This window comes from Perna viridis, chromosome 15 (assembly GCF_037379345.1).
Source record: "Perna viridis isolate PV_CMFRI_1.1 ecotype Kerala chromosome 15, ASM3737934v1, whole genome shotgun sequence".
Lineage (NCBI taxonomy): Eukaryota > Metazoa > Mollusca > Bivalvia > Mytilida > Mytilidae > Perna > Perna viridis.
The window spans coordinates 437979-464150 of NC_142459.1; the positions used below are offsets into that span (position 1 = coordinate 437979).

At 34.4% G+C, this 26172-nt stretch overlaps 1 protein-coding gene across 4 annotated transcripts in view; it reads right to left on the bottom strand.

Annotated features, from left to right (window-relative positions):
- Positions 1 to 26004, bottom strand: part of LOC148596453 (paired amphipathic helix protein Sin3a-like) — a 42765-nt gene extending 16761 nt beyond the window's left edge. Inside the window, exons 1-14 of one of the 4 annotated variants that reach the window (XM_088562783.1) lie at positions 25881 to 26004; positions 21687 to 21747; positions 20734 to 20843; positions 18499 to 18622; positions 16730 to 16780; positions 13894 to 14051; positions 13441 to 13630; positions 12768 to 12968; positions 12311 to 12397; positions 11528 to 11668; positions 9901 to 10041; positions 5310 to 5396; positions 4621 to 4739; positions 4011 to 4141 (exon numbers count right to left, since the gene is read on the bottom strand). In XM_088562783.1, the coding sequence (XP_088418909.1) occupies positions 4011 to 4141; positions 4621 to 4739; positions 5310 to 5396; positions 9901 to 10041; positions 11528 to 11668; positions 12311 to 12397; positions 12768 to 12968; positions 13441 to 13630; positions 13894 to 14051; positions 16730 to 16780; positions 18499 to 18622; positions 20734 to 20843; positions 21687 to 21710 (1564 nt within the window). In that variant the 5' untranslated portion in view covers positions 21711 to 21747; positions 25881 to 26004. Of the gene's footprint in view, positions 1 to 4010; positions 4142 to 4620; positions 4740 to 5309; positions 5397 to 9900; positions 10042 to 11527; positions 11669 to 12310; positions 12398 to 12767; positions 12969 to 13440; positions 13631 to 13893; positions 14052 to 16729; positions 16781 to 18498; positions 18623 to 20733; positions 20844 to 21686; positions 21748 to 25469; positions 25599 to 25880 lie in introns of those variants that run through there. The other 3 variants (XM_088562782.1, XM_088562785.1, XM_088562784.1) reach the window with 3 other exon arrangements.
- Between the last annotated feature and the right edge of the window lie 168 nt (positions 26005 to 26172).

A 26172-nucleotide genomic window follows, 5' to 3' on the forward strand; every position in this document is an offset into this window, starting at 1 on the left:
TGTCCAACAATTTTGACTCAACAAGACTTTAGTAGGACTATCTAAAGGATCATTTCAGTGATTAAAAGTTTCTTTCTATCTATTACAGTTTTCAAGAAGGCATTTTTAATCTTTAAAAATCTTACAAAGAATCACTTGACAAATTTGACCTCAGAAGACTTTTGAAGGCCTTAAAATAAGGGTCATTTCAACAATTGAAATAATTATGCTAAACCTAACGGTTTTGGTGATATAGGCGAAAAACTACTGTCTGACCTCTATGTTCTATTTTTAGTAATGGTGGCCATGTTTTTTAACAGATCAAAAATCCCCACACCAGTTCTATGCAGGATACCCCAAGGAACATCCATACCAAGTTTGGTTCCAATTGGTCAAGAGGTATCAGAGGAGAAGAGTTTTGAAAAATTGTTAACGATGACGACGACGGACGCCAAGTGATGGCAACAGCTCACATGGTTTTCGGCCAGGTGAGCTAAAAATTGCTGATGAAAATTAAAAATAATAAAAATCAATGTGCTGGTAGCACTGGCAGTTTTCAATTCTTGTGAAAATTGTGGTATGAACAAAATTTCAAAGACTATATGATGTTAAATGAAATTGTCAGCATACATTTGCATTTAAAATACTGTTAAGAACTGCTCTTTTTAATGTGAATAAACTGAAAGTCAATCTATACTACTGATCCAACTTCACACACACTTTGGAGCCCTTTATAGCTTAATTTTCAGTGTGATCCGTGTTGAAGACCATACTAAGACTTATTATACTTGGATGGGACCCGTGTAGGTGGCAAAATAATAGGCCTGCAGCAGTGCTAAGCTTCTTGTAAAAGGCGACTTAATAGTGCTCAGAACCTTAGCTGAGGGCTAGGACGCTCTGTCCACAGAGCAACTGGGTTGTGTGCCCCAGGTGTGTTACATGCAGAAAACAGAAAATACAGAAAACCTGACCGCAAAACATAGTGGTGCACCGTGTTGGGAAAGATGCCACTTTCCTGGTACGTTAAAAAACCCAACTTTGGTATTCTCCCTGAGTAGGAACCATAGGGCTCTGCCACAGGAGGCTAAATTGCCCTACCCTACCCACTTCTCCCTGTTTCCAGTGGCAATCAAAATTTGTCGACCCCATTATCCTTCTGTCCCATCCCATTTTTCATTTCATCATCATTTCATGTTCATTTTATCATCCATTTCATGTTCATTGCCTGAATATAGCTGAAATATTGCTGCTCAGGCATTAAACCCCAACAAACAAACAAAATATACTTGGATGGAGAGTTGTCTCATTGGCACTCATACCACATCTTCTTATTTCTATTCAGTGTGTCTAAATTATCATCAAAGCAACTCTTTAACAATTAAATTTCTTTTGAAACTGAATTTGAACAGTTGTTAAATCACTGCGTAGTCATTGCATATTGATATCAAGAATAACCCATTCCAAAACTTCAAAATGAAAGGGTATGGGCTATGGAGTGAATGTGTAGGCGACAAAAACACCAAATTATCAAAGAACAGGGCTTTTGCTTCTGTTCTTCATCTTAGAAATTATCCGAGAGTCTACAACGATGGGCAAAATTTCCATACCCTTAAACAAGATAGTCCCCAGTGTGAAAATGAGCAGAATTTTCCATATTGATAAATATCAATATTACTTTATACTCTCTTGTTCCTCACCTGCACAGAGTGCATGCAAACTTGAGTGATGCTTAAATACAGCAGATTTCCAGCTGAAAGTGATAGGTATACAAGAAGAGAAGTTTTCTTGAAATCATTGATCCCCAATAAAACAAATGAATTTCAGGAAACTTCACACAACTGTCAAGGCAATCATATGGATACACACAGAAATTTCAACTGGTTAGATGAGATACAAAATAGTTCATGGTAATACACCAGCTTCATATACAGTCACTGCTGTACAGTGTGGATCAATAAAACTTCTGCATTATCTTCTATTTCACATACCAAATATCATTGACCTGTGATATAAAGTGGTTGTTGAAAATTTGCTATGGACAAATACTCTCACAATTGCAAATAACAGAAAGGCAATCCCTATATTCTGGCCTTCTTCAAATTTGCTCTTAGACAAGACAAAAATCAAGACTTAGCTATGCATTGAAAAGAGGATATGTGTGCATAAAAATGAATGTCAATATATGGAATGATTTTAATGTACAGATATGTGAATGCACATGAGGTAAAAGCATAAGTCTATACATGAATATATGCAACATGCAAGAAATAGGCAAAACAGCGAATATATGTTTTTTAATCAGTGTCTTAGCTAGCCAAATGGAGGGCACAGCGCCCCGCCCCTCTGCCATATTACCCCCTTAGTGCCCATTTATAATTATCTGAAGATTACACTTTTGTTAATTAATTACACCAAGCCAGTTAAGAAGTGTCACCTTCATTTACCATATCCTGTCATAATTAACCCTCAGGTATACCTGAGATAATTATTGGTGATCATTCAGCTGATCAAAGTTGCCGGATGATGATCATTTACAAGTAGAAATTGGATCCCGATTGGATCTATCACCATTTCATGGACAGCCAATCATTGGTTAATAATGATTTTCTTTTGTACAATTAATTTTAAAAATATTTTCAAGTTGATAGGTCTATGTTATGTAGAACCATGGGTGTAAACAATTGCATGTTGCATATGTTTGTTTATTCAATATGTCAGTTATCTCTGTCAGTTCAATTCTTTTTAAAATTTTCTATATCGTCAACAGTATAGGTAATTTTTCAAAAGTTATAATTACATTAGTTAGAGATATGATTTTGAAATTGAATTTGAGCAATATTGAATATTTGTTGCATTTCGTGCAACATTTTGCCTCTTACTATGTCATAAAGTGCCTTCCCCCCATCCCATGTATGTTTTACTGGAACAGCCCTAAATATCTGTCAAGGCCAAAAAGGAGAGACTTAATTGATATTAAGACTAGATCTTAATTTTATTTGTGTAAATAATAGAATGTTATAAAAGAGGTATTGCAAGATATCCAGGGAATTACATTTGGATGATGATCATTTTCCAAAATCAGACATAAAATATAGTAAACCTTTATAAATTACAGTCTCCATGGTTTTATTAGAGTCTAAACATCCTGGCTACATGTCTTCTAATTGTTAATTGGCAATTAATGACAGGTGTGTGTCAATATTAACTGATATACAGCCACATGTGACTGTGATTTATATGTAACTGATTAGTTGATTGCATAATTAAATTTACGGTACACATGCAGCACCAGTGTGTATACCAATGAATTGAATCACAGAATTTTCATACATTTATTACTTGATTTTTTGAATTCAGAAAAAGATTTAAAAATCCATCATTTTCTCGCTGATCTTTCAGAGATAACGAAAACATACGGTGCTGAAACTACAAATCAGTCGTAATTATTAATCATTAATTTATCGTTTGAATCATTTTGAGATCGAAGTCAACAACACATTTAAATCAATATCCAAAAATGTTTTCATGATTGTCTTTTATTCATCAACATTTTTTTCATCAGCCGGAAGTTTTCGGCTGTTTGCCGATGTGATGAGAAAGAGATACGTACTAAGTTTTGTTTACATGTTGGACCATCCACGTGTGGCTCAAACTGAACTCATTCCCGCCTTCAGATATTTTGTAACAGACATAGAATGTGATGAAATAACACAAATTCCTACATTTATCTCTAAATAACCCCAAAAAAATTGTTCTTAAGTATATTCTGGATCTGAGTATGTAAAAGACTGACACATCATCTGCTCGAGTTTGATAAAATGACCGACATGGGTAGCCAAAACTTCAAAATTTGTGTGATTGGTGGAGAAGCAGTACATGTCAACTTCAAAATCTTTGGTATCAAATCCATCCTCCATGAAAGCATTGTACCTCTAAATCAATCAGATGTTTTCAAGTATTTATCAAATGATCTATTATGAAAGGGCCTATAAAAACACAATGGGTAAAACTTTTACATAAAAATAAATCACCTATTTCCATGGCCAAATCCCCACTGACCCTCTCCTTTCCAGAGGCTCCCATGGGGATTGACTCTGTGGTCCCACCTGACTCCTTATAACCCAGGAAATCCTTGAACCATTTATACAGCTCAGGATATTTGCTGAAATGGAAAAAAAAACACCTAAATACAAATAACGACTTCTTAGAGCTTAAAAAATTCATTAGACTGTACCAAACTTTTGTTAAAATGATCAAAACTTGTGGACAATCAATCTTTAGTCTGCTATAAAAATGTAACCAAAATTTGACTGTATAAAATCAACACAGCTTTAACATCATTCTCTATAATTGGGTTGTTTTGTTGGATGGCAAGATATTTTGCTGTGATGTTGAAATTAAATAACAAAAGTTCTCATTTTGTTACTCATTATAAAACCTATAAATATCTTAATACTCGTGAAATGAAATATTTGAATGTAAACAAAACTAATGTAAATTATATGTTTCAAATGCAACTATAGTATAATGTACTGATGCCATCACAATAGAAAATAGCATTTTGACTTTTTGTGAAATGGACAATAGATTATAAAGTTTGAGCTGAATGTCAAATGTTGGTTACTTGCTTCTAATACTTACACAAGAAATGTTTGAACTAACTGGACCAGTTCTGTTCGAGATATTACTTCCTGGTTAAATAGAACCAGACACCTCAGGAAATTATCATACACTTCTGGATACTTCAAAGCCTTTCTAACCTGAAATGTCACAAAGCATTAAAATAAACAAATGCAGTCTTCATGGTTAACTTTCTCTAACAGAAGCCATTTGGACTTCCAAAGTTACAAAAATTGGATCTCTGATTGTTTTTTTCAGTGGCCTGAAATAAATTTGAAATTATTTTTTTTTAAGTCCTAAATCATCTGAATCTATGTGTAGTGATAAGAATATCCTGTTAAAATGAAAGTACATAACAACTAACATTCATTCGATTCAGACTATTTAGATATGTCTAAGAACCCAAAAATAAACAGAACACTACAACACCCCAAAATTTTTGGAAGTCTGTCAGGCTTACTAAGAACACAATTTTTGGGGCCCGGGCACCGGGCCCTCTAGCTAAATTTGTGTCATTCTAACATGGAGAGATTTACAATCTGTAGTACATACCTTGCAGTCGTCACACATCGTAAAACCTATGGCAAAAGTTTAATGGTTAACACCTCAGGAAAGCAATGAAAAACCAAAGCTCAAGCTGAAAAAATTAAAGGCTCTGAATTTACATTTTCTGGATAATATTGGATTCTTTGTGTGACTGTAAACTTTACCTTGTCAAAGAAAGCAAATTCATTCAAAGTACCATATCTCCCGGCTTCTGCTAACGATATATCCTTTAGCGTGCCAGTCTTCTGTTTCTAAAACATAAGTTAACACATTTGTTGCCATAAAAGCATCAATACTTCTGTTACCATAAAAACATAAATACTTCATTTGCCATTAAAACATAAATACTTCTCTTACCATAAAAACAAATACTTCTGTTACCATAGAAGGATAAATAATTCTGTTACTATAGAAACATGAACAAATTTGGTACCATGGAAACGAGACACTTTTTGCTATTGCAATTCAGTAAATAGACATTAAGGATGTTCACTTCTCATATTTTTTTGTCAGATTTTTTAACTCCATCTAGTTTTATCCATTTCATATTATTAATATTTTTTGTCTGCTCACCCCCATTTTTCTTTTCATAATTTCATTAACGGAGAAGACTATGTTATTGTGCAAGCCATAAATATCGAAAATAATCTGTTAAATATTCATGAAAATTAAATTGAAACAATATAATTTCCTTTTCTTAACTAATTAATTGAGATTTATTTTTAGGTTACAGACCACCAATTCAACCAATGAGCATTTGGAACGTACGCAAAAATAGTCCTACGCAGAAATTACCCCTGTTCCTCATAGTGCTGTGAAAAAAGTTCTCATCTTATTTAAAAAATTTAAACAGTTTCTGAAAGGAAAAACATTTCTGTACATTTTATAGGTGCATTTTGCTTCTTGTGATGTGAAGCCTAATCTCCATAATGATTTTTAAATATAACCCTATCTTGTGAAAACACTGGGATTTCCCATGCTATTTATAGACCCTTCACTTCCGGTGACCAGTACTGCACTGCAAGTCTGCTAACCCCACATGCCATTCTGAGGATTGTGAGCTGACATATGTAGAATCATGCTGATATATAGTCATCTGCAGGTTAAAGTTAAGGTAAAGTCCAGAGAAGCCATTGAATATTGTGAAATTAGCATAGAAGCCTATGGGAAGTGGAATTAGTGGTTTTTAGCCTTAAGGGGAAGCCATGGCAAAATGAAAAGTTTCTTGAAATAGCTTTAAACTACTTGAAGATCTTGTTAACTTTGCCATGAGAGGAATACACTACAAAAATCCTTCAAAATATGCATTTTTTTAAGTTATAGGTCCAAATTATGGAAAATTGGTCTTTTTGGCTGATTTTTATGTCCTATCTTTTAAAAAGTGTAGAAAATTTAGTAAAAATATCAAATATTAAACTTTGAGGGCTATATTTACCTAAATATGGTAGTAATAAGCACTTGAAATCAAGTTTTGTGTAGATTTGAGCAAAAATTAGGTTAGAAATGAGGAAAAACTCACTTTCATTACTGCGGTTAAGGCCATATAAGCATTCCCCTATGGCAACATGGAAAATCCATTTTTGAGCACTTTTTTTGCTTTAGGTGCCCTTTACTGGTCATGTTTTAATGTGAAAACACTGTATTTACAAATTTAAAGCCAAATATATCACCTTTTGTGAAAATTTAAAGATTTAGGATTTTTGACATGTGATCAAGAAAAAGGGGGAGGCATGTCAGAAATAAATTTTTAAAAATAGACCAATTTCTCAGAAAATGATTACTTTTAAAATTATTTCTTCATTAATATTGTTAAAAAACAAGTTGTGATTGATATTTTTTATTTGAAAAGTCAGAAAAAGTTCTTTGCAAATATTTAATGCATTTCAGTATGGTAGAATATTTTCACTTTTTTGCTCGCACAACTTGGTTACCCTATATTTAAAAATCAAATATTTAAAAAAGTGCTTGTCACATTCCACTGAAACTTTGCAAATGCATTCAGTATGTGTGTAGGAAGATACCTGTGTAGTTATTTATTTTTTCTAAGACAAAAAGTGACTCTTTAGGTTACAGACCACCAATTCAACCAATGAGCATTTGGAACGTACGCAAAAATAGTCCTACGCAGAAATTACCCCTGTTCCTCATAGTGCTGTGAAAAAAGTTCTCATCTTATTTAAAAAATTTAAACAGTTTCTGAAAGGAAAAACATTTCTGTACATTTTATAGGTGCATTTTGCTTCTTGTGATGTGAAGCCTAATCTCCATAATGATTTTTAAATATAACCCTATCTTGTGAAAACACTGGGATTTCCCATGCTATTTATAGACCCTTCACTTCCGGTGACCAGTACTGCACTGCAAGTCTGCTAACCCCACATGCCATTCTGAGGATTGTGAGCTGACATATGTAGAATCATGCTGATATATAGTCATCTGCAGGTTAAAGTTAAGGTAAAGTCCAGAGAAGCCATTGAATATTGTGAAATTAGCATAGAAGCCTATGGGAAGTGGAATTAGTGGTTTTTAGCCTTAATATTAGGGAATTTGAATTTCCTGTGCCTATGAGCGCCATCATGATCAGATGAACTGTGACGTCACGAAGTCGGTTTGTAAAGTGAAAGTAAATATGCAATTGATTACGATGTCCAAAGAAATTGCAAATTTGGGACTTTTCCCCTATAATTTCAACCCAAAATAAACAGAAGAGGAGATTGAAGCACAACATGTAAGCAAATGTTGCTTTGGTGATAAGATAAACAGGATCGTAGAAATATTTACGGAGTGTATTATTTGCAGTACTTCTATAAGTACCAAACTGACTTAGTGATGTCACAAGCCAATCGGAAGCTATCGGTAAAAATCAATAATCTGACTGTAATCTTCCTTCAGATAGGAGAGTTCTGCAAGATGGCTGTCCACTTATATTTCAAGGATTTCAAACTTTGTATAGCCTTGAGCACTTTATAAAAGTGTATTTTGCATTAAAGGTTATTTATTTTTGTTTACGTGGGTATGATTTATCACAAGAGCCTAACATAAGCACACCTTAAAATGTTATTTGAGAAGATTTTGTAATATCCTTGTTATTTCTTCTGGAGTTTTAATAGATAAAACTTACTAACACAAAACCTTTGGAACATGGAGAAAAATCCTTTTCCCGCCAAAATCCAAAATTTCAAATTTCAAAAAGGAGCAAACTGAGCCATCATTTTTTTTCTTACATTGTTCTAGCATGAAATATCTTGTAAGGATTTCACATGGAAGTAGTAGCAAACATCCTAATGATTCAGATCCACAACTCCACGGAAGTAGTAACAAACATCCTAATGATTCAGATCTGTAATATTTTACTTGATCTAGCTTTATATGTGAGATACATGTAAAATGTCAACCAACAAAGGGAAACAACATTTAGGTATTCAGATATTTATCCTAAAATTACTTCCGCTATAAAAATTCAGAACAAATGCCAGATTGGAAGTGCAGGATTTAAAAAAGATGGGTGTAAGAAAAAGCTTGTTATGAGAATCTCCATTTTGTTGGGAACTTAATTTTGTGGTCTGGCTCAACCTCAAAAACCACAAAAAATTGGTACCCCATTTACAATTGTATTTCACAGTAACAGGGTTTTTTCCAGGATTTTGAAAGCTTTAGTCACTTTTGTGCGAGAAAATGAGGACCATTTTAATGTTTGTTTTTTTTTAAGTGCGGTAGTATTTGCATCTGACATAAGATATTTTAGAATCATCTGTTATTTACAGCACTGTGTGAAGACATGAAATAAAACTTAAATGTACATGTACATTGAATATGAATAAAGCACATAATTTTCTTCCACTGTTATGGAAGCATGTTCTCCAGAGATTCTAAATAGCATGCCTGAGATTTAATTAAAAAAGAAACGCCCCAGCGTTTAAAAATAAAAAATAGAAATCCCTTTAGACTTTTAATCTTATACATTTATCAGGAGCATACATCCCTGTAAAATTATAAATGTACTTCATACATTCAAAATGCTTTTTTCTCCACTGCCACCCTTGTAGAAACACAGAAATACATCTAGCACAGTGTAGATATAGAACTGCCTTAACATGCACCAGTGCTACATTGGATAGATGTAAATATTTTCAAATAGGTATTTCCCTATCGTTTCCTCATGAAATTCTAGTTTTAGCAAAATTTTCAACTGTACATTTGGGATCCAGAGTGAGTTAATGATAAATTTATGTAATTATTTTTCAGTAAATAAATTGACTATTGGTCCCTCAGGACTTCATTGACAGCATAAATGATATTTTCAAGATCGTAAAAATGTAGTGACACGGTAGTGACAAAATTACTCGAAGTTTGATGTACAAAAATAAATGAAAAATAACTTTTATGTCATTTTGACAAAAAGTTAATGAGAAGTAAAGGAATTTTCCCAGAAACAATCGTTACAATCATTTGAACTTTAATTGCTTGAGTGGTCCCGAGATCGACTTTTACTCCACATCCATGATTAGTGTAATTGGTGTTTGTTTACAATTTTGACACCTGTTGAGGTGATTAGGTTGGGGGGTAATAAAATTTTTCCACTTAAATAAATGTAGGGCTTACAGCTCTTAATGTTTTTTTTCTCGAAGATTTCAAGTGACAAAATGAGACTAGATTATTTTCGTCATTTTGAAAAGTCTTTCTTCATTGACCAAAGTGACAAGTGGTATAAAAAAAAAACTGCAGTAATATGAAAAAAGTTAATTCAAATCTGACCTTTTGAGGAGGTTGTTGACCACTTGAGGGTCGACGATGCTGACTTGATTTGTTCATCTGACTTTTCATTCCAGGTTTTTTAACAGCTGAAGAGTGATCATTCCTTACTCCTAAAGACGAGTCGTTTTGTAACATGTTCAGCTGTAAATAAAAGTCAAGGTCATTTAAGTGTCAGTCTCTGTAAGAATCAGGCAGTGGGTGAAACATGCAATGAAAAAAAACCCATCATTTTGAAAGTTTAATTTGACTATTTGAACCATAAGAATCAAGGAAAAAAATCACTCTGGTAAATCGAGTTATAATATCATTGAAATGAACTGAAAATGAACATTACAAGGGTAGAAAACTCTGTCAAAACCATGAACTTTCTAACATTCCAATGAAAATTTTTGACCATATCCAGTGATGCAGAGATCAAATGGTATTTTGAAATAGAGAAATCATTCATGACTGAAATTATATTGTCACATCATTGGGATTTTGACATGCATGTTTCTGATTTTTCCCATTCAGCCTGATTCTTTTAAATACTGTATTTAGCGGACTACAAGTCAAATTGCCTAATTTTGACCAAAGTTGACGAAAAAAACATAGATAAATCGAGGGTGTGCATTTTTGTCATTTGTGTCAGCGGAGATACGAGTTGAGCGGTTTGTTTTCAACAGCATATCATTCCAGCGATTTCTGAATTAAATAAATATCTGTGTTTTGTTAAAGTGTACTTTGTCTGCGAGTTCAATTATTTTTAATGGATGGTGTGACAATGGCTCTCTGAAGCCATAGATCATCAGGAGTAAGAAATCGTAAACATGTCAAACGTGGGCAGCAATGTGTGAAATAAACAGGAAATTTGTTTGATGAATCAGTCATATTTACGTGCGGTAATTAATAAACAATATTACCAGGAATTACGAAGTACAATAAAAAATAATTGTTACCTGTAAATTTGATTACAATTAGCCATTTAGATAACACCTTAACTATTTATAATTTGAGCCACGTGCGAATGTGTTACTACATACCGTAAATGGGTATAAATTTGCATATTAAAGGACCAACAACTCCAAAACACTTGATAATATTTTCCAGGTTAAAAAGAGTTTTGTTAACGTATCTTCTAGAGTTTATTTTTTAACGATTTCAAAGTTTCAGAGTTTTTATTAACATCATCGTATTCATTCATAAAGGTTAGCGGCAATGATCAATAATATTTGAATTCAATCGCCAGTTTGACTGTTTGAGTGACTGCTTTCATTGATTGCAGTTTAAATTTTGAATGAAAGCAATCAAAAGTGAACTAAACAAATCTAATGAAATGCATTGTTGATAAACATTTTTCTTGAAAATCCTTACATACGTCGATGTGGACGATAAATCGAGGCCGACGCTTTACTGAAAAAAATATCAACTTATAGTGTGGAAAAATACGGTACTATCACTTAACTTAAACCAGTAAAAATATAGAGGTGTACAATACAAGTTTATTCTATAAATCCTAAATGAACAGACCAACACAAGTACATGAAACCTTTTAAGGGGCATCACAAAATACCCAGCCACCTGGTGTTGCTGGGTAAAAAAAAATAAGGTAGAATAGTAAGCATCATTTTTGTAATGCCTAACTTACATAGCCACCATATGAAGATCCATTAGCATCAGGAAGAAATTGACCAAATTCTGCCAGCAAATCTTCTTGGTTCTGGAAAAGCTTTGCGACCTGAGAATACACTTCGGCTTCAGTCAGAGGCTTGTAAGATGTGACAATGCCCTGAAATATTACAAAAAAACAAATAGCTATCTAAAAGCATGATTCTTCAACCCCATCCTTAGCATTTTAAGCCGTATTAATGTGAAATATAACAATAAAATAAAAAGGTAAATGACTGTCAGCTTCACTCTAATCATTCTAACAAAATAACTAATTCCTTGAAATTTGGTCATGTGTAAGTAAAAAAATACATCCATTCTTAAATAAAGAGCTTTGCAAAGGGCAGCATGATACAACCACAACATGTCAAACATTGATCGCTTGGGGAAACTTTGGACACTAAATTAGTCACATTTCATTATGGACACAATATACCACAAAATTTGATATTCAATTAAAAATTTTGAAAAAGCTGCATTCACATAAACTGTCAAGCTCCAAGCAGTGGCAGACGTTCGTTTCCTCTCTTACTAACTGCTGCTGACGGCCTTTCAAAATTATCGAGCGTAATTCAAATCATATGTTGTCTGACATTCAGTTAACGTCATGTAAAATCATTCAATTTCCCCAGACTTTGCAAGATTCTTGCATTTTCTGAGAGGGCTGGCTGCAGCGTCAAGGGTGAATTTCGAACATCAGACACATTTCAGAGCTTGATAAACCGTTTCTGGTCCTTATAATGTTTCCAGTCCTGATATTTACCTCCTTCAGATTTCGCTGTTCTTTCTGGTATGTATGGAGAATTTCCAGGAATGCTTTGTAGATCTCTGGTTGTCCATGGAAACGGTTCTGGAAGTAAAATTGGTCATGAAGACAAAAAGTAAAACTGACTGATGGGAAGGGGGATATTAAATTGACAAATTTATCAGATGATGAATCATTTAACTCCTCATTACCACCATAAAAAATATATTTGGATTCAATTTGGATATATTGACCCGGTTTATTTTATACATGCTTGAAATTCCAAATTATTAAATGTGTTTATCTGTCTGTTGTCATTCCTACAGCCATATGCTTAGTGAAGAGGTAGTGGCTACCAACTTACAAGTCTTGGGTATGGCCTGGTGGGCATTGAACCTATGATCTCTTGCATTGGAGGGGAATATGCTGAAGGACCACTTTATCTGTGATAAACAAGCAGTGGCTTTTTAACTACCTTTATCTTGTTGACATAGTTAATAGCATGATTGAACTCGACTGGTTGTCCAGCCTGCTGCTGCTGTTGTTGCTGAGCTTGTGTCCCATGCTGGTTACCAGGGGTTACTGGTTCCTGGTTGTGTCTTGGAGACTGGTGGTAACTATGGTGTGATGACTGGTTGTTATGACTACTAGGCATATGTGCTGGAGGTGGCACCTTCTGTAAATTAGCAAGACATTAAGTTACATTACTTACACAGATACAAATTTACCACATAATCAACAATACAACTTAAGTATGAAGAAAAAGGTTCTGCCACATGACAGGATGGGAAAAACTACAAGTAGAAACCCCATCTTTTAATCCCTTCCATCTCTTTAACAATAAAAGAACAGCGTCCCCATCTCCCCCTAAAAAAAAAAAAACAAAAACAAAAAGAGTGGAAAACTTTAAATTCATTAAAATTAAAAGTCCAAGGGCCTTAACTTTCATAAAAATCAATCAACCGTAACCGAAGTCAAACTTTATCTGTAAAAAAAACGTGGGGAAAACTGTAAGTTCGCTGAAGTCTGATTTGGTAAAAGCATTACAAAAAAAAAGGAGTGGAAAACACAGAACTGATGTCAAATTAATAGGTGCAAATGTGTAGTTGTGTGCCCCCCTCATTTCCTTTTCTACAATAACTACATACTGATGTTAAATTGACTGGTGCTGATGTAGGTATACATAATGTCTGTTGGCCTGGCTGGTGGACATTTATCTCATTTGCCTGTACTTCTATCTTATATCCAGGAGGCAGAAAAGTGTTGAACCCTACAATTAGGTCAGGGTGACCTTTGAACAGGTTGGACACTCTGTTGATAACCCCAGGTGTGTCAATTCTGTAAATAAAGTATAAACCCTGACCTCTGACCTCGATAGACAGTAATTGATCCAACTCTTTACAGAACTAACCAATAGATTACCATTCAAGCATTACGTGATTGGTGGAATATATAAAAAAATAAACATCATATTATTCATATTCAATTTTGATTGGGGATTAAATATATGTCTAAATACAAAATAATCACTACTATTGTCCATAATTAAAATTCTCTCACAAGGTAATGATTGCAAACTGAAGCTGACCAAATATACATACGATTGAGATTTAAACTCTTTCATGATGTCAAGGAAATCATTGTAAACTTGAGGTTGATTCCCGAATTGTAATTTGACCTGGTCAAGGTAAGACAGAGCATCTTCCACCTTTAACCTTTGGAACTGTTGTTGCTGACCTTGAACTTGGGCTGAATGAGCCTAGAAAGAGAGTTCAATACACATGCAGTAATTTGAATAAAGTATTTGTGAACATCAGTCATTCACTACAATATCAAGATTCTGCCTCCAGCCTGTTTTCTGTTGTTTTCCCTGTTAGAGTGTAAAATTCAATCTTTTCCTTTTGTTTCAACAGTTTCATTTGCTTAATGTTGCTACAACGGAAATTGCACAATAAAATGAGCTTGCTTTATCCCCTACTATGTGGCTTCTATTTGAATAGTGATTATATTTACTGTCTTCTGAAGTTTGAAATGGGAAAAATATTCCAAGTCTTGAAATTATAAACTTTTTCATCAAAGCCGTTTCATACTTTGACAAAGGAAAAAATACACGTCTTGAACATAAAATTTCCACACTTTGGGTGTTTCTCCAGAATCTAGCAAGACATTAATCATATTAACTCATCATGTAAACAAAATTATATACGAATGCAGTTGTCTGTAGACTGAAAATACAATAAACACTTGTTCTAAAGCCTCTAGTGTCTGGGTGTTCAAAGTTCAATAACTCTGAACTGAAATGTCAGAAAGCAGTTAAAACCTTACTGATCAATATCGAAATGCTTTTTTACGATGTGTACATGGATGGTAATGGTACGATAAGTAGATTCACAAGCGAAGACAAACAGTAGGATACTAATGCAGCCTGTTATAAGGCCACACCAATTTAATTTCACGTTTGTGTGGACCTGCCTGCACGCTTCTTTTTTCAAAACGAGAAAAAATACCATTAAAATGTTCTTGCTTGCTGCATCTGGAAAAGACATTGTGTCCATTTCCCCACATCGTTTTTTTTTTAAATTATGATTTAAAATCCTAACTCTGCAATCGCTAGAGTGTTTGATTTGCAGAGAAATCACGGTCCTTTAATTTGTTTTAAGTATTAACACAGATTTTTATCAAAGACAAGGACGATTGTTGACTATGCAAATGCCTATTTTCGATGTGAAAATTAAGAATGCTCAATATTTGACTGCAATAACTTGTGACAGTGGAAGTCCTGTAGATTTCATTTCTAATTTTGTGTTAATGCAATAAAGCTTTGTCTGTCCGATGACTACATCAAAGAGGTACACTTAAAAAAGCCTCACGTTCCCTAGTCTAACCACAAAATGCCTAAAAAATTTGTACAAATAATAATTTTTCTATAAAAATTTTCAAATAGTCCACTCGCCCCAATTTTCAAAGTGGAAAAATTCTGTAGAACAAGAAAATCAATTGATGTGGCCTTACACCAATACACTATTTATTTTAGATGAGCACTAAAGACCTGGAAAAAATGAGGGGCAACACACTGGAGATATTGCAGAATGAGAAATACACAGTGAAGACAGTAGACCTTCCCCAAAAACACAAGTTAAGGCTAAGCTTGGAACAATATAATTTTTAATTCAAGTCCAGGGACATGAAGAAAATTTCATCAACTCTAACACAAATACCAAATGCTGGTATTTTGAAACTGACCATGAAACTTAACGTTAAAACCAATAAGGTACTAGATATTCATAAGGACTCCATCAAGTACCAAGTTATGTCAAAATCCATTGAAGGACGTTGTTTCAAGAGTATTTATAACAAGAGGGATAAAGTCAGCAGTGTTTTTGGATTCCACTTTCCATGACAAATGCAATTTTGGTGAAGGAAAGTAGCTTAGATCAGTCTTTTCCTTAAAAATTAATAATGACTAGCCTGATTAATAGAGGACTACAGGATTCCACAAGCCCAAAATAAAAAAAGTACTCACCATTTCAAATCAATTTTAACTAGCCCACAGCTTTAGGCTAGTAGTGGCTGAAGGAAAGCAGTTTTATATGCTCCACTTTCAAGTGAAAAAATTGAATTTTTGAAAGAACTTGTAATATTCAGAAAGCCGACTTGTAGGAATTAAGAGTTTTCCAGTTGAAACCTAGAATTTGAAACATCCTAGAACACTGTTCTTTCTCTCAATATACAGTGTAGGCAACATGGAATTCCATTTCTGACTTCTCAACACTCTCCATCACCAGTAAGTAATATCATTAAAAATACTATCTCCTTTTGACTTTTCAGTCAATGAGTAATGATCATATTTCCAAATGATTTTCTGCCTGTTCTATACAGAAGAAACGCCTTCAGACTAGTGTTTATTTACTCTCCATGGTAACCATACTTGCCAACATCTGCTAATGTACAAGAGCAGGGCACCATGCTGTTGAAAATTCTAATCAAAATCAACCATTCTTGGGGGTCTAACAGTGAACAAACATCAGTCTGGTTTGTTTGTTTTGTTTTTTAAATATTTGCAGCCACTTTAAAATATGCAATGATGACAGTGTCTCATTCATTTCATAAGTCTTGCGAAAAATCAGAAACATTATCATTTTACCAGAATGGGAAACGTGGAATGAAAACATAAAACCTAGAGAATCTGGAACTGTTGGCAAGTATGGCTAACATGCCTGTTTAAGCTTATATGTCGAAAATTAAGAATTACCATCTTAAAGACAAAGAGCTATATGTATCAATTTTTCAGCCCTCTTCAAAATTGGTTAGCAGAAACATCACGCAAGGTGTAAAACTGTTATGTAGTCAAGAGACAATACATTAATTAGAAGAAGTGTTAGCAGTGAAAGCAAACCACAACTCAACGGTTATGTGAGACAAAGGGAGATAACTCACAGCTGGATCTGTTTTGTTCTCAGTTTGGATGACAATGGCTTTCTTGTCATCCTTGATAAAAAAGGAAAGATAACTCCTGTTAGGAAAGCACATAAAGACCCTCCTTTACACTTATATGGATTGCATTTTCTTAACACTTTCCCATGCATATCATCACAAAGGGTAAAAACCACATCAATAAATCGTAACGAGAACTGAAAAATACTTCTGTATCAAGGAGGTAGACCTAGGATAAGGACACAACTCTTACAAATCATTGGAATGTTTGTATTCAGTATTTTACATCAATCTCATGTAAGCATCAAAGCAACTTGGACTGATTTTACTCTGTTTCATATGAAAGCTTGATAGGTTTTGGTGAAATTTAATGTGATACAAACATATCCTTAATTTCAAGAGTTATGTCCCTTACCCTAGGTCTAACTCCTTAATATGGAATGCTCAACACATTTTGAAAAATAAAATAGCAAACAGTATTCTCCCTATGATTTACAAAAACATCCTTGTATCCCCTGAATTTCAATATAGCATCTTCGATTCATCCAAATATTATAGCGTCACATTTGCATTGGACACTAAGGGAAGTTCTTTTTGGGTAGCTTCCTGAAACAAAATGCAGCATCAAGGCTTTGTGATGCTTTATGGCCCTGAGGAGATCACTGGCATACTCTTCAAGAAAATTATTTCCATGTTTTTATCACTGAGCAAATGTGAACTGGATCTTAAACCCTTTTACAGCAATTTGCAATAGAGTGATCTGAATAGAAATCAGAAATCAGCCTTGTATTATATGGCTGTGTCCACAACAGAACACCTGTGTGATCTTTAGACACTACCTTTCAAGTTTGCAAAGCTGTCAATTATTATTTGTGACAAGATCATAACTGATAACTACACAAACTTGAAGATTGGTCTTCAGATCAGTATCACTCTATAACTGATACTTTATTGTGGAATTATTATTTTCGTAATATGGGCCTTAGCTTTAGAAATTCACTTTTAACTCTTACACACTACTGTCAACACAAATATTAATTCTCCACTCTTCACAGTGGAGATATTAATTCAAATACTGTCTGTAGTTGACTTCTCCTGCCTCCATACCTAGGTATATTTAAAGACTCTGGCTGTTTAATAATATTTCAAGAAAGGATAGCAAAAAAAATAGTGAAAAGTATTGATGTGATGCAAATTTATCTCAATTTTTACTTTAGTGGACTCCAAACAGAGAACATGAGCCTTAAAAAAATAACCAATCCTAATTATTTCATGTTTAAAAAAAAACAACCAAAAACATACAAACTGGATTTTTTTTTCTAGAATCATCTTGCTCTCCATAGTGGAGGTTCAAAATTCATTAAAAAAATGAAACAACATGGCTGTGACTACTACAAGTTCAGTATCTAGCAGTGCCATAATGGAGGCAGCAAAACCGGTTGATGTCCTGCAAAATAACAAAAAAAACTACCTACCGACCCTTATTTTGAAGATGTTAATGGAAACACAAAATTTTTCTTAGGCCTAAGTGACTCCACTGTGAAGAGTGATATAAAAATTTGGTCGACAGTAGCGTAAGCTTAGACAATGTTATTTGTAATGTCCTCATCCAGGATTTTAAAGAGAATATAATTTTTAAATACTGTATTAAAATCTCTCATGTATATAGACCATTTCCTTATGACACAATTTTCAAGCTTATTACATATTGCATGGGCCTTCAATGCCATTCCCAAAAGAAAACCATCACTGGTCTAAGGACTAAAACAAACCTGTGGTGGTCCAACAACTTGTGGTATAGGCTGTTGTGGGGGATTAGTCTGATGTGGTGGTTGTTGGGTCCCGTGATGTGCTGCTGGGGCCTGGCTAGGGTGCATTCCACTGCCTTGGTTTACTCTGTAAAAGATGAGTTAATAGGTTTTTGTTACAATAAAAGGATCACCAAAGAATACTCCCCAGCCCACAAAATATAAAAAGAGGACATAGGTTGAGTTGGAAACTGGATCCCATTATGCAAATACCTATATAAAACTATCATCAAAATATCAAGTAGCTGCAATATGTAGTAAGGTGTGGACAGACAATGGACTCTTAACACCATGATCAATATATACTCAGTTTTCAAAACTAACTCCAGTTTACAGGCCCATTTTTCAGATGATTGATTGATTGTTGGGATTTAACGCCTGAGCAGCAATATTTCAGCTATATTCTGGCCATTAATGTGAAATGATGATGAAATGAAAAGAGGGATGGGATACTAGGATAATAGTCGACAAATTTTGATTGCCACAAGAAAAAAGGAAGGATGGGTAGCATCGGGCAATTTAGCCTCTTGTGGCAGAGTGCAAAGGTTCCTACTCCTATTGAATACCCCAGCAGGGTTCTTTAACGTGCGAGGAATGTGACATCTTTCCCAACACGATGCACCATTATGGTTTAAGGTCAGGTTTTCTAAAATAGCCTGACAATCCCAGCATGTAACACGCCAGGGGTACCCCATTCCACCACCTGGGGCACACATCCAAGTTGCTTTGTAGGCAGAGTGCCTAGCCCCCAGCTAGGTTTCTGAACACTATTTAGTCACCTTTTATGACAAATTTAGCGCTGCTGCAGGCCTATTCTTTTGACACCCGGACCTACATGGATCCCCCATTTTTCAGAAATGTTTATATAGTGACTGTTGGCCTGTACTGGTTAACTTTACAGGCACACCTCATTTTGACAAGCCTTGGGCCTCAGACTACTGCTTAATTGTGAAGACAGATATACCACTAGATTTCAAAACTGGGAGTATAAAAACAGAAGATACACATACCCCCTACAATGGCCAACAAATATTTTCAGGGATTTTTCAGCCTACGTCGCTTTTCGTTACTGACTAAAGAATTTTCAAATTGACTAAAATATTCTGATCTCATTTCGTCACCTGAAATCTTTGAAAGTACAAAAAACATGTAAGCAAAACATTGGCTCAATTGGCGAAAATGACAATTTTATTACCCCAAGCTAATTACAACTCTCAACAGGTGTTAAACAATCACCTAATTCAAATATTACACTTTAAATATCAGGCACATGGAGTAAATGTCCATCTCTTGACCACACAAGTGTGATTTTAACACAAATTTTAAAAGTTAATAAAGACCTGCTACAAAATTTCTGCTGGGGAAATTTCTTTACTTTTTGTAAACTTTGCATCAAAAGTTCATGATCTTTTATTAATGTACATCATTGTGTGGGTAATTTGGTAAATACACAGGTGTCACTCTATTTTGTAGTTGCATGTCGGCAATATTAACATTTTTCGCTATCAATCAAGGGTGAAAATACCATTTTTTGCTATCAATCAAGGAGTTAAATATAGATATATAAATCTTTGTATCAATGAACTCCTCAGAAGCCAATACTAAAAATAAATATGAAATAATGACACAAATTTGTGATTAACTCGGTTTGGATCCCAAAATCACAATGGAAATTATGCTAAAAAAAGAATTTTATGAGGCAACACAGGGGAAATACTTATTTGGAAATATTTATATCGGTTCAATGTATGTATTTCTGGTGCATGTTAGGGCAGTTCATATCTATATCTACGAGGGATGTATAGAATATATAGTCAGATGCATATACTACTTGAAAAAATATACCATTAAAATGGTCCTCATTTTCTAATGCGAAAGTAACTAAAAGCTTTCAAAATCCTGGAAAAAAAACTGCATTTTCTAGTGAAATGAGATCAAAACTGGGAGTATAAAAACAAGGGATACACATCACCTGCTTTCAATGGCCATCAAATATTTACCAAAGAAATAGATCATACATGTAACTTTTGAACTGTTAATGCTGCATTCTTAGTCTAACTGATTAAATAAGAAATCAATATACCACGGCAAAATACATGTAATTGAATTCTGACTTGAGAAGATGTGATTTCATTTTAAAACAGTAGAAAATTATGTCTGATTTAATCTTTCATTTTAAAATAGATTGTAGAAACTCACTGAAAATTCTGAAGTGGAAATGACATTGGATTATCTCCACCTTCTCCGAACCTCTGTGCTGAAGGGGCAATAACTCTTGGATACTGTGTTTCTCCGGAGGATACTCTTCTCTGAAAAAAAAAAAGAAAAAGGAAATAAAATTACTTTTAATGTGGTCAGTCTATGTCTTTAGACACTAATACTGTTCCAGAGGACTAGTAGAAATTGAGTAGTTTGTTAGTATCATTGAAATTGAGGTTCGAACTAGTAGCAGACTATGATTTTAATACTGCCTGGATTATTGAATGTTCAATGTTAAACCGAATCCATCATTAAATTATAGGGTGGCCAGAAGCAAAAAAGAAGCACAGCTAGATATGCCCACTAAGTCGAAACCTGAACTGATAGGGTAAATATGGACAAAAAATTCAAGCTTGATACATCTAAATAAATAATAGAAAAAAAATCAACAATGTCTGATTAATGTTTGAAGTGTTTTGGAGTAACAATAAATTGAAATTCCCCTCTTTTTTAATGAATAAAGTCCGTAACTCAAAAATGAAAAATCTGAAATTCTTAACAATTCAATAGGGAGCTAATATCAACAATAAGAAACCATGAAAATGGGTGGAACCACTACAGAGCTAAGTCCAAAAATTGTGGAATTCCTTTGTTTTATGAACTAAATCCCATTACTCTGCACTGTAAAATTGGAAATGTACAAAAATTGACAGGGAGCTTACTCAAGACGTCAAGTACAAATTACAGACAATTCACCAGATTCAATGACATTGCTGCCCAGGTTTTGGAGTTAAGGTACAAAAACATCAAATCACCGTATTTTGGTAGAATAAAGCTCACATCAAAACATGCAGAAAGAAACAGTTCACAAAAGAACAGAAAATCCCTCAGGGAACAAGAGTGATAATTGTACCTCATTATTTGCTCCACAGCTAAATAAACTTTGTACTTACCTGGTCCTCCACACGACGCTGCATACTTTGGTAATAACGTCACTATAAAGAGTTAGGAGATCTGAAAACAAATGGCAAGAAACAAGTTACAATCCAGAATTCGATACCTTTGCTTTTCTTACAATTCCGATCCAATTAGCTAGACTGGAAGTCAAAAACAGAGTAATGACATGCTACAAATTTTGTTTCTCAATCACAATCCATTAATATTGCGTGCTGAGCACTTTGGACTTAAGGGATAAAGGCTTGTCATTACCTACATAGGGCATTATGGGTATTTTTTCAGAATTGATTGAAATGTTATTGAAATAACACAAACAAGACCTCTCAGTAAAATGGCATTGCATTACACATCAGATTGTCAGCCAAGTATGGTGATATACATGTATATCACATAACAATTTGTAACAGAATGTTTTAAATGAGTTAAGGCAGTAGTAAACAATGGTTCACTCTATCATTTAATGTTTTACCCGAGTTAAGGCCTCAGTAAACAATGGTTCACTCGATCATTTAATGTTTTACCCGAGTTAAGGCCTTAGTAAACAATGGTTCACTCGATCATTTAATGTTTTACCTGAGTTAAGGCCTTAGTAAACAATGGTTCACTCTATCATTTAATGTTTTACCTGAGTTAAGGCCTTAGTAAACAATGATTCACTCTTTCATTTAATTGGTAAAAGAAACTTGGAAAGTTGGTCAGTTTAACTTGCACAAGACTTGAGTAGGTCTGTGTACAGAAGTCTTTAACATTCCATACTATATTCGGCGTCACATAAATAACATACTGTTAAAATTTGAATAAAAATATTTTCTACGACTTTATTGACACCAACCGTCGTTTAAATTGTCTTAAATGACTTGCTCATTCGTTTAGCCAAACAGCTTCTCAAAAACAAGTCGCTTATTAGCTTAAATCATGCGTAACAAACCCTTACGGGAAAATCCCATACTAATATCCGCCATGTTGGTTTTTACGGGACGATTTGTTTACAAACGAAGTGTGTAAGTTCCCGTCGAACTCCGGTGACAATCGTCTGCTTGATCAACTTCTCGGTATTATACGTTGTTCGCGTAAAATAAATCCGAGATATCCGAAATAACGCCGAATTGCATTCTGGGTTCTTCGGTTTTTGGACAAACCATTTAAACGTAAACAACATCTCCTAGCAACCCGATCACTGTAAACATGGCCGACTTTTTACAATGTAAATATTGCCACCTAGAATTAAAATCTGACCGGAATTTAACGATTCAATGTTTAGGGAGAAGCCGTTTGGCTAAACGAATGAGCAAGTCATTTAAGACAATTTAAACGACGGTAGGTGTCAATAAAGTCGTAGAAAATATTTTTATTCAAATTTTAACAGTATGTTATTTATGTGACGCCGACTATAATAATGATGTGTATCCCAGGAGTAATTTTAGGCAATGTGGGAGGGTGGGTGGCCAAATGCTGAAAAAAGGGTCTGTCCATCGAAAATAGTTATTTTTGTCTATTTCTGGTCATCTTTTGCTACATGTGGAGTTCAACGAGAGCAAATCAGGAACCAAAGCACATTCATCCTACAGCCTGTACACTGTGAAGGCTACTGAAGCCAAATAGTGGGTTACAGTCACAAGAGGGGGTCAAGAGTCCCCTGAAGGATCACTTGTGTGAAAAAATGAGGATTTTTTCCAATTTTTGGCCTAAAACTGAAAGTAGACAATACAAGGGGTTGACATAGAAATGGTGGTGACTGAAATCATTCTTATTTAGTTTCCAGGCTAAATAGAGTACTACAGATCAATTCTGCTCTTGCAAGGGTCCAATAAATGAACCCTACCAGGGGTCGAAATTTTTTTGGGGAAGACCCGAGCCCTGGACCTTTCATCTTTTGTACACTAAGCCCGAACAATGTTGTGTCAAGTCTCAATCGATATAAATGCAATTTTGTTGTCTGATATTCTTATGTATAATTCTATGTTTGAAGAACACAGTGTCAACTGATTCCGTCTCCAGGTCTGATGCCTTGTCATCAGCTTTCCGTTTGAAGGTTTCTGAGTTTTTTTAACTGTGAAATTGTAAATGAGCAATGATATTTTCCTCATAAGTTTATCAGGTATACCACTATTTAGGGAACCAGTCGCCTGCACATACCAGAAAGTAGTCCGTAAAAACGAAATAGTTCCAATTTGAGGAGTTATATTTTTGTTGAGAACTATTCCATGGCAAAAAGTTTGGTATCATCTGAAAGCTTAATGTCTGAGGAATATTTCTTGATCACACTTAAGTATTGATGTAGAAAACAAAAAGACAACATTGACCTTACTAGGGGCAAAACTATTAAGGAAGTGACGTTTTCAGCCCAATTCTACTTTCACTTTGATAAATCTCATCACGCTAAACACAGTTACCCATTCAGAATTTTGTAAAACCTAAAGGTTTTGGAGATATATGTGATAAACTACTGTCTGACCTCTATCTTCTAATTTTAGTAACTGTGGCCATGTTTTTTGACGGATCAAAAATCCCACACAACAGTTCTATGCAGGATACCCCAAGGAACATTCATCCCAAGTTTGGTTCCAATTGGTCAAGTTGTGTCAGAGAAGACTTTTTGAAAGAAATTACATTAATAGCAAAAAAAAAAAAAAACAAAAACAAAAAAAAAGGGAATTACTCAAAGATGGCTTCACAGATTATAATGTAAATTTGACCACAGATAGATCTCATCAAATTGAAAATTTTTACCCCATCAGAATTTAGCTTATCCTTAAGGTTTTGGAGATGTATCTGATAAACTACTGTCTGACCCCTGTCTTCTAATTTTAGTAACTGTGGCCATGCCTTTCGACGGATCAAAAATCTCCACAAGGGTTATATGCAGGATATCCCAAAGGAACATTCACACCTAGTTTGGTTCCAATTGGTCAAGTAGTGTCACAGGAGAAGAGTTTTGTAAAGTGATGGCAGGTATGAATTTCATTTTTACACCACTGGTTACACCTTAACTTCAACACATTCATCCAGATTACATCTTGAGAGTAAATTTTCATTGTCCTTTAGCCCTGGTACTGTTTCTATACATCCTTCTTCTTAGGGTGTCTATTAGGAACCATTGTAATAACAGACTAGCTGTCCATAACAACATTTATCAAGGCTACTGCAATGTTGACTTCTTGTTTATGACTGGGTTGCCAAAACATTTATGTCTTTTTGATGAATGTGTAAACAACCAGTTTACTCTTAACGGTGGAATTAATTAACATTCTTAACACAAATTACCAAATTGCATTCTTTTATTTTCAGTTTGCAGATTAATTGACTTAGGCCAAGTTACTAGTTAGGGCAATTGGATAAGTAAACCCTTAACGGACTCATTTATTTAGCCAATTATGACCTAAATGTTTAAAGCATACCCCCTTTTCATTTGTAATCTATTAAACATTATTATAAGACCAAAAGAAAGACTTGTTCTGCCCACATTGAATGTGTCGGTACACAACAATTTATTTATAAACACACCCGCTCAAACACACACACACTGAACAAGTCGTAAAACTACAAGCGTCTCTTCTTACAGGACAGACCCAAGACCGAATTGACACACATTAAATGGTGCTGTATAAGCAACGAAGATGCACTTGAAACGCATTTCCCGCGTTAATATTTTATACACAACTCCCAACATGGCCGACATTTTGACTATAAACATCCTTTGATGTGTTTATACCCAGGAAACAGGTCTTGACCATTTAAAACAAAAAATCTTATCACGCGTGGATAAAAAATACTCTTACCTTCCCTAACACATTAAATTCAGTGGACTACGACCTTCAAGATGAATGGTAAAAAAACATTTTCACAGCTGTGTGGAGCCGACATTCACGTCGGCCGCATAAACAACAACCTATTCACCCCTTGTGTGTAATTAGTAGAACAGTCCACACACTATCGTGAGAAGATTAAGAAGTAATTCTCAACATTTTGTTTGTACTTCTGTTAAAAATAACAATATTTTTTATAAAAAATCATTCAAATAACTTTAAATGAAAAACACAATAAGGGTAAAATAAAATTAAATTCGGCAATTCATCTTTACCTAATTTTCGCGGATTTTTTTTATTTCCGAATGGCATTTGTCAAGTTCCTAACACTTCGCGGAATACACTTTTAATGCATTGGATTGTATTTATTCCAAGATATTTTACCTGTAATGAAATAGATAACTGCCAAGTATCACCCTTTCTATGTTAAAAACATGTCTACTAAAGTGCCCACTTTCTACGTAATAACAGAAACCACAAAACAATCTTGCTAACATTTGAATGTGTTGGACGAGTCTATTTAATACAAGAATCACACCACAGCATGTTTACGGGGACTAGTATGCACCTCCGCCCCCCCCCCGGATTTGACATCTTTATTTTATTTGTAAATAGTTTAAAATTAATTTAAATAAATTAAATGACCTATTTTTTACTGCTACATATGAATTGACCA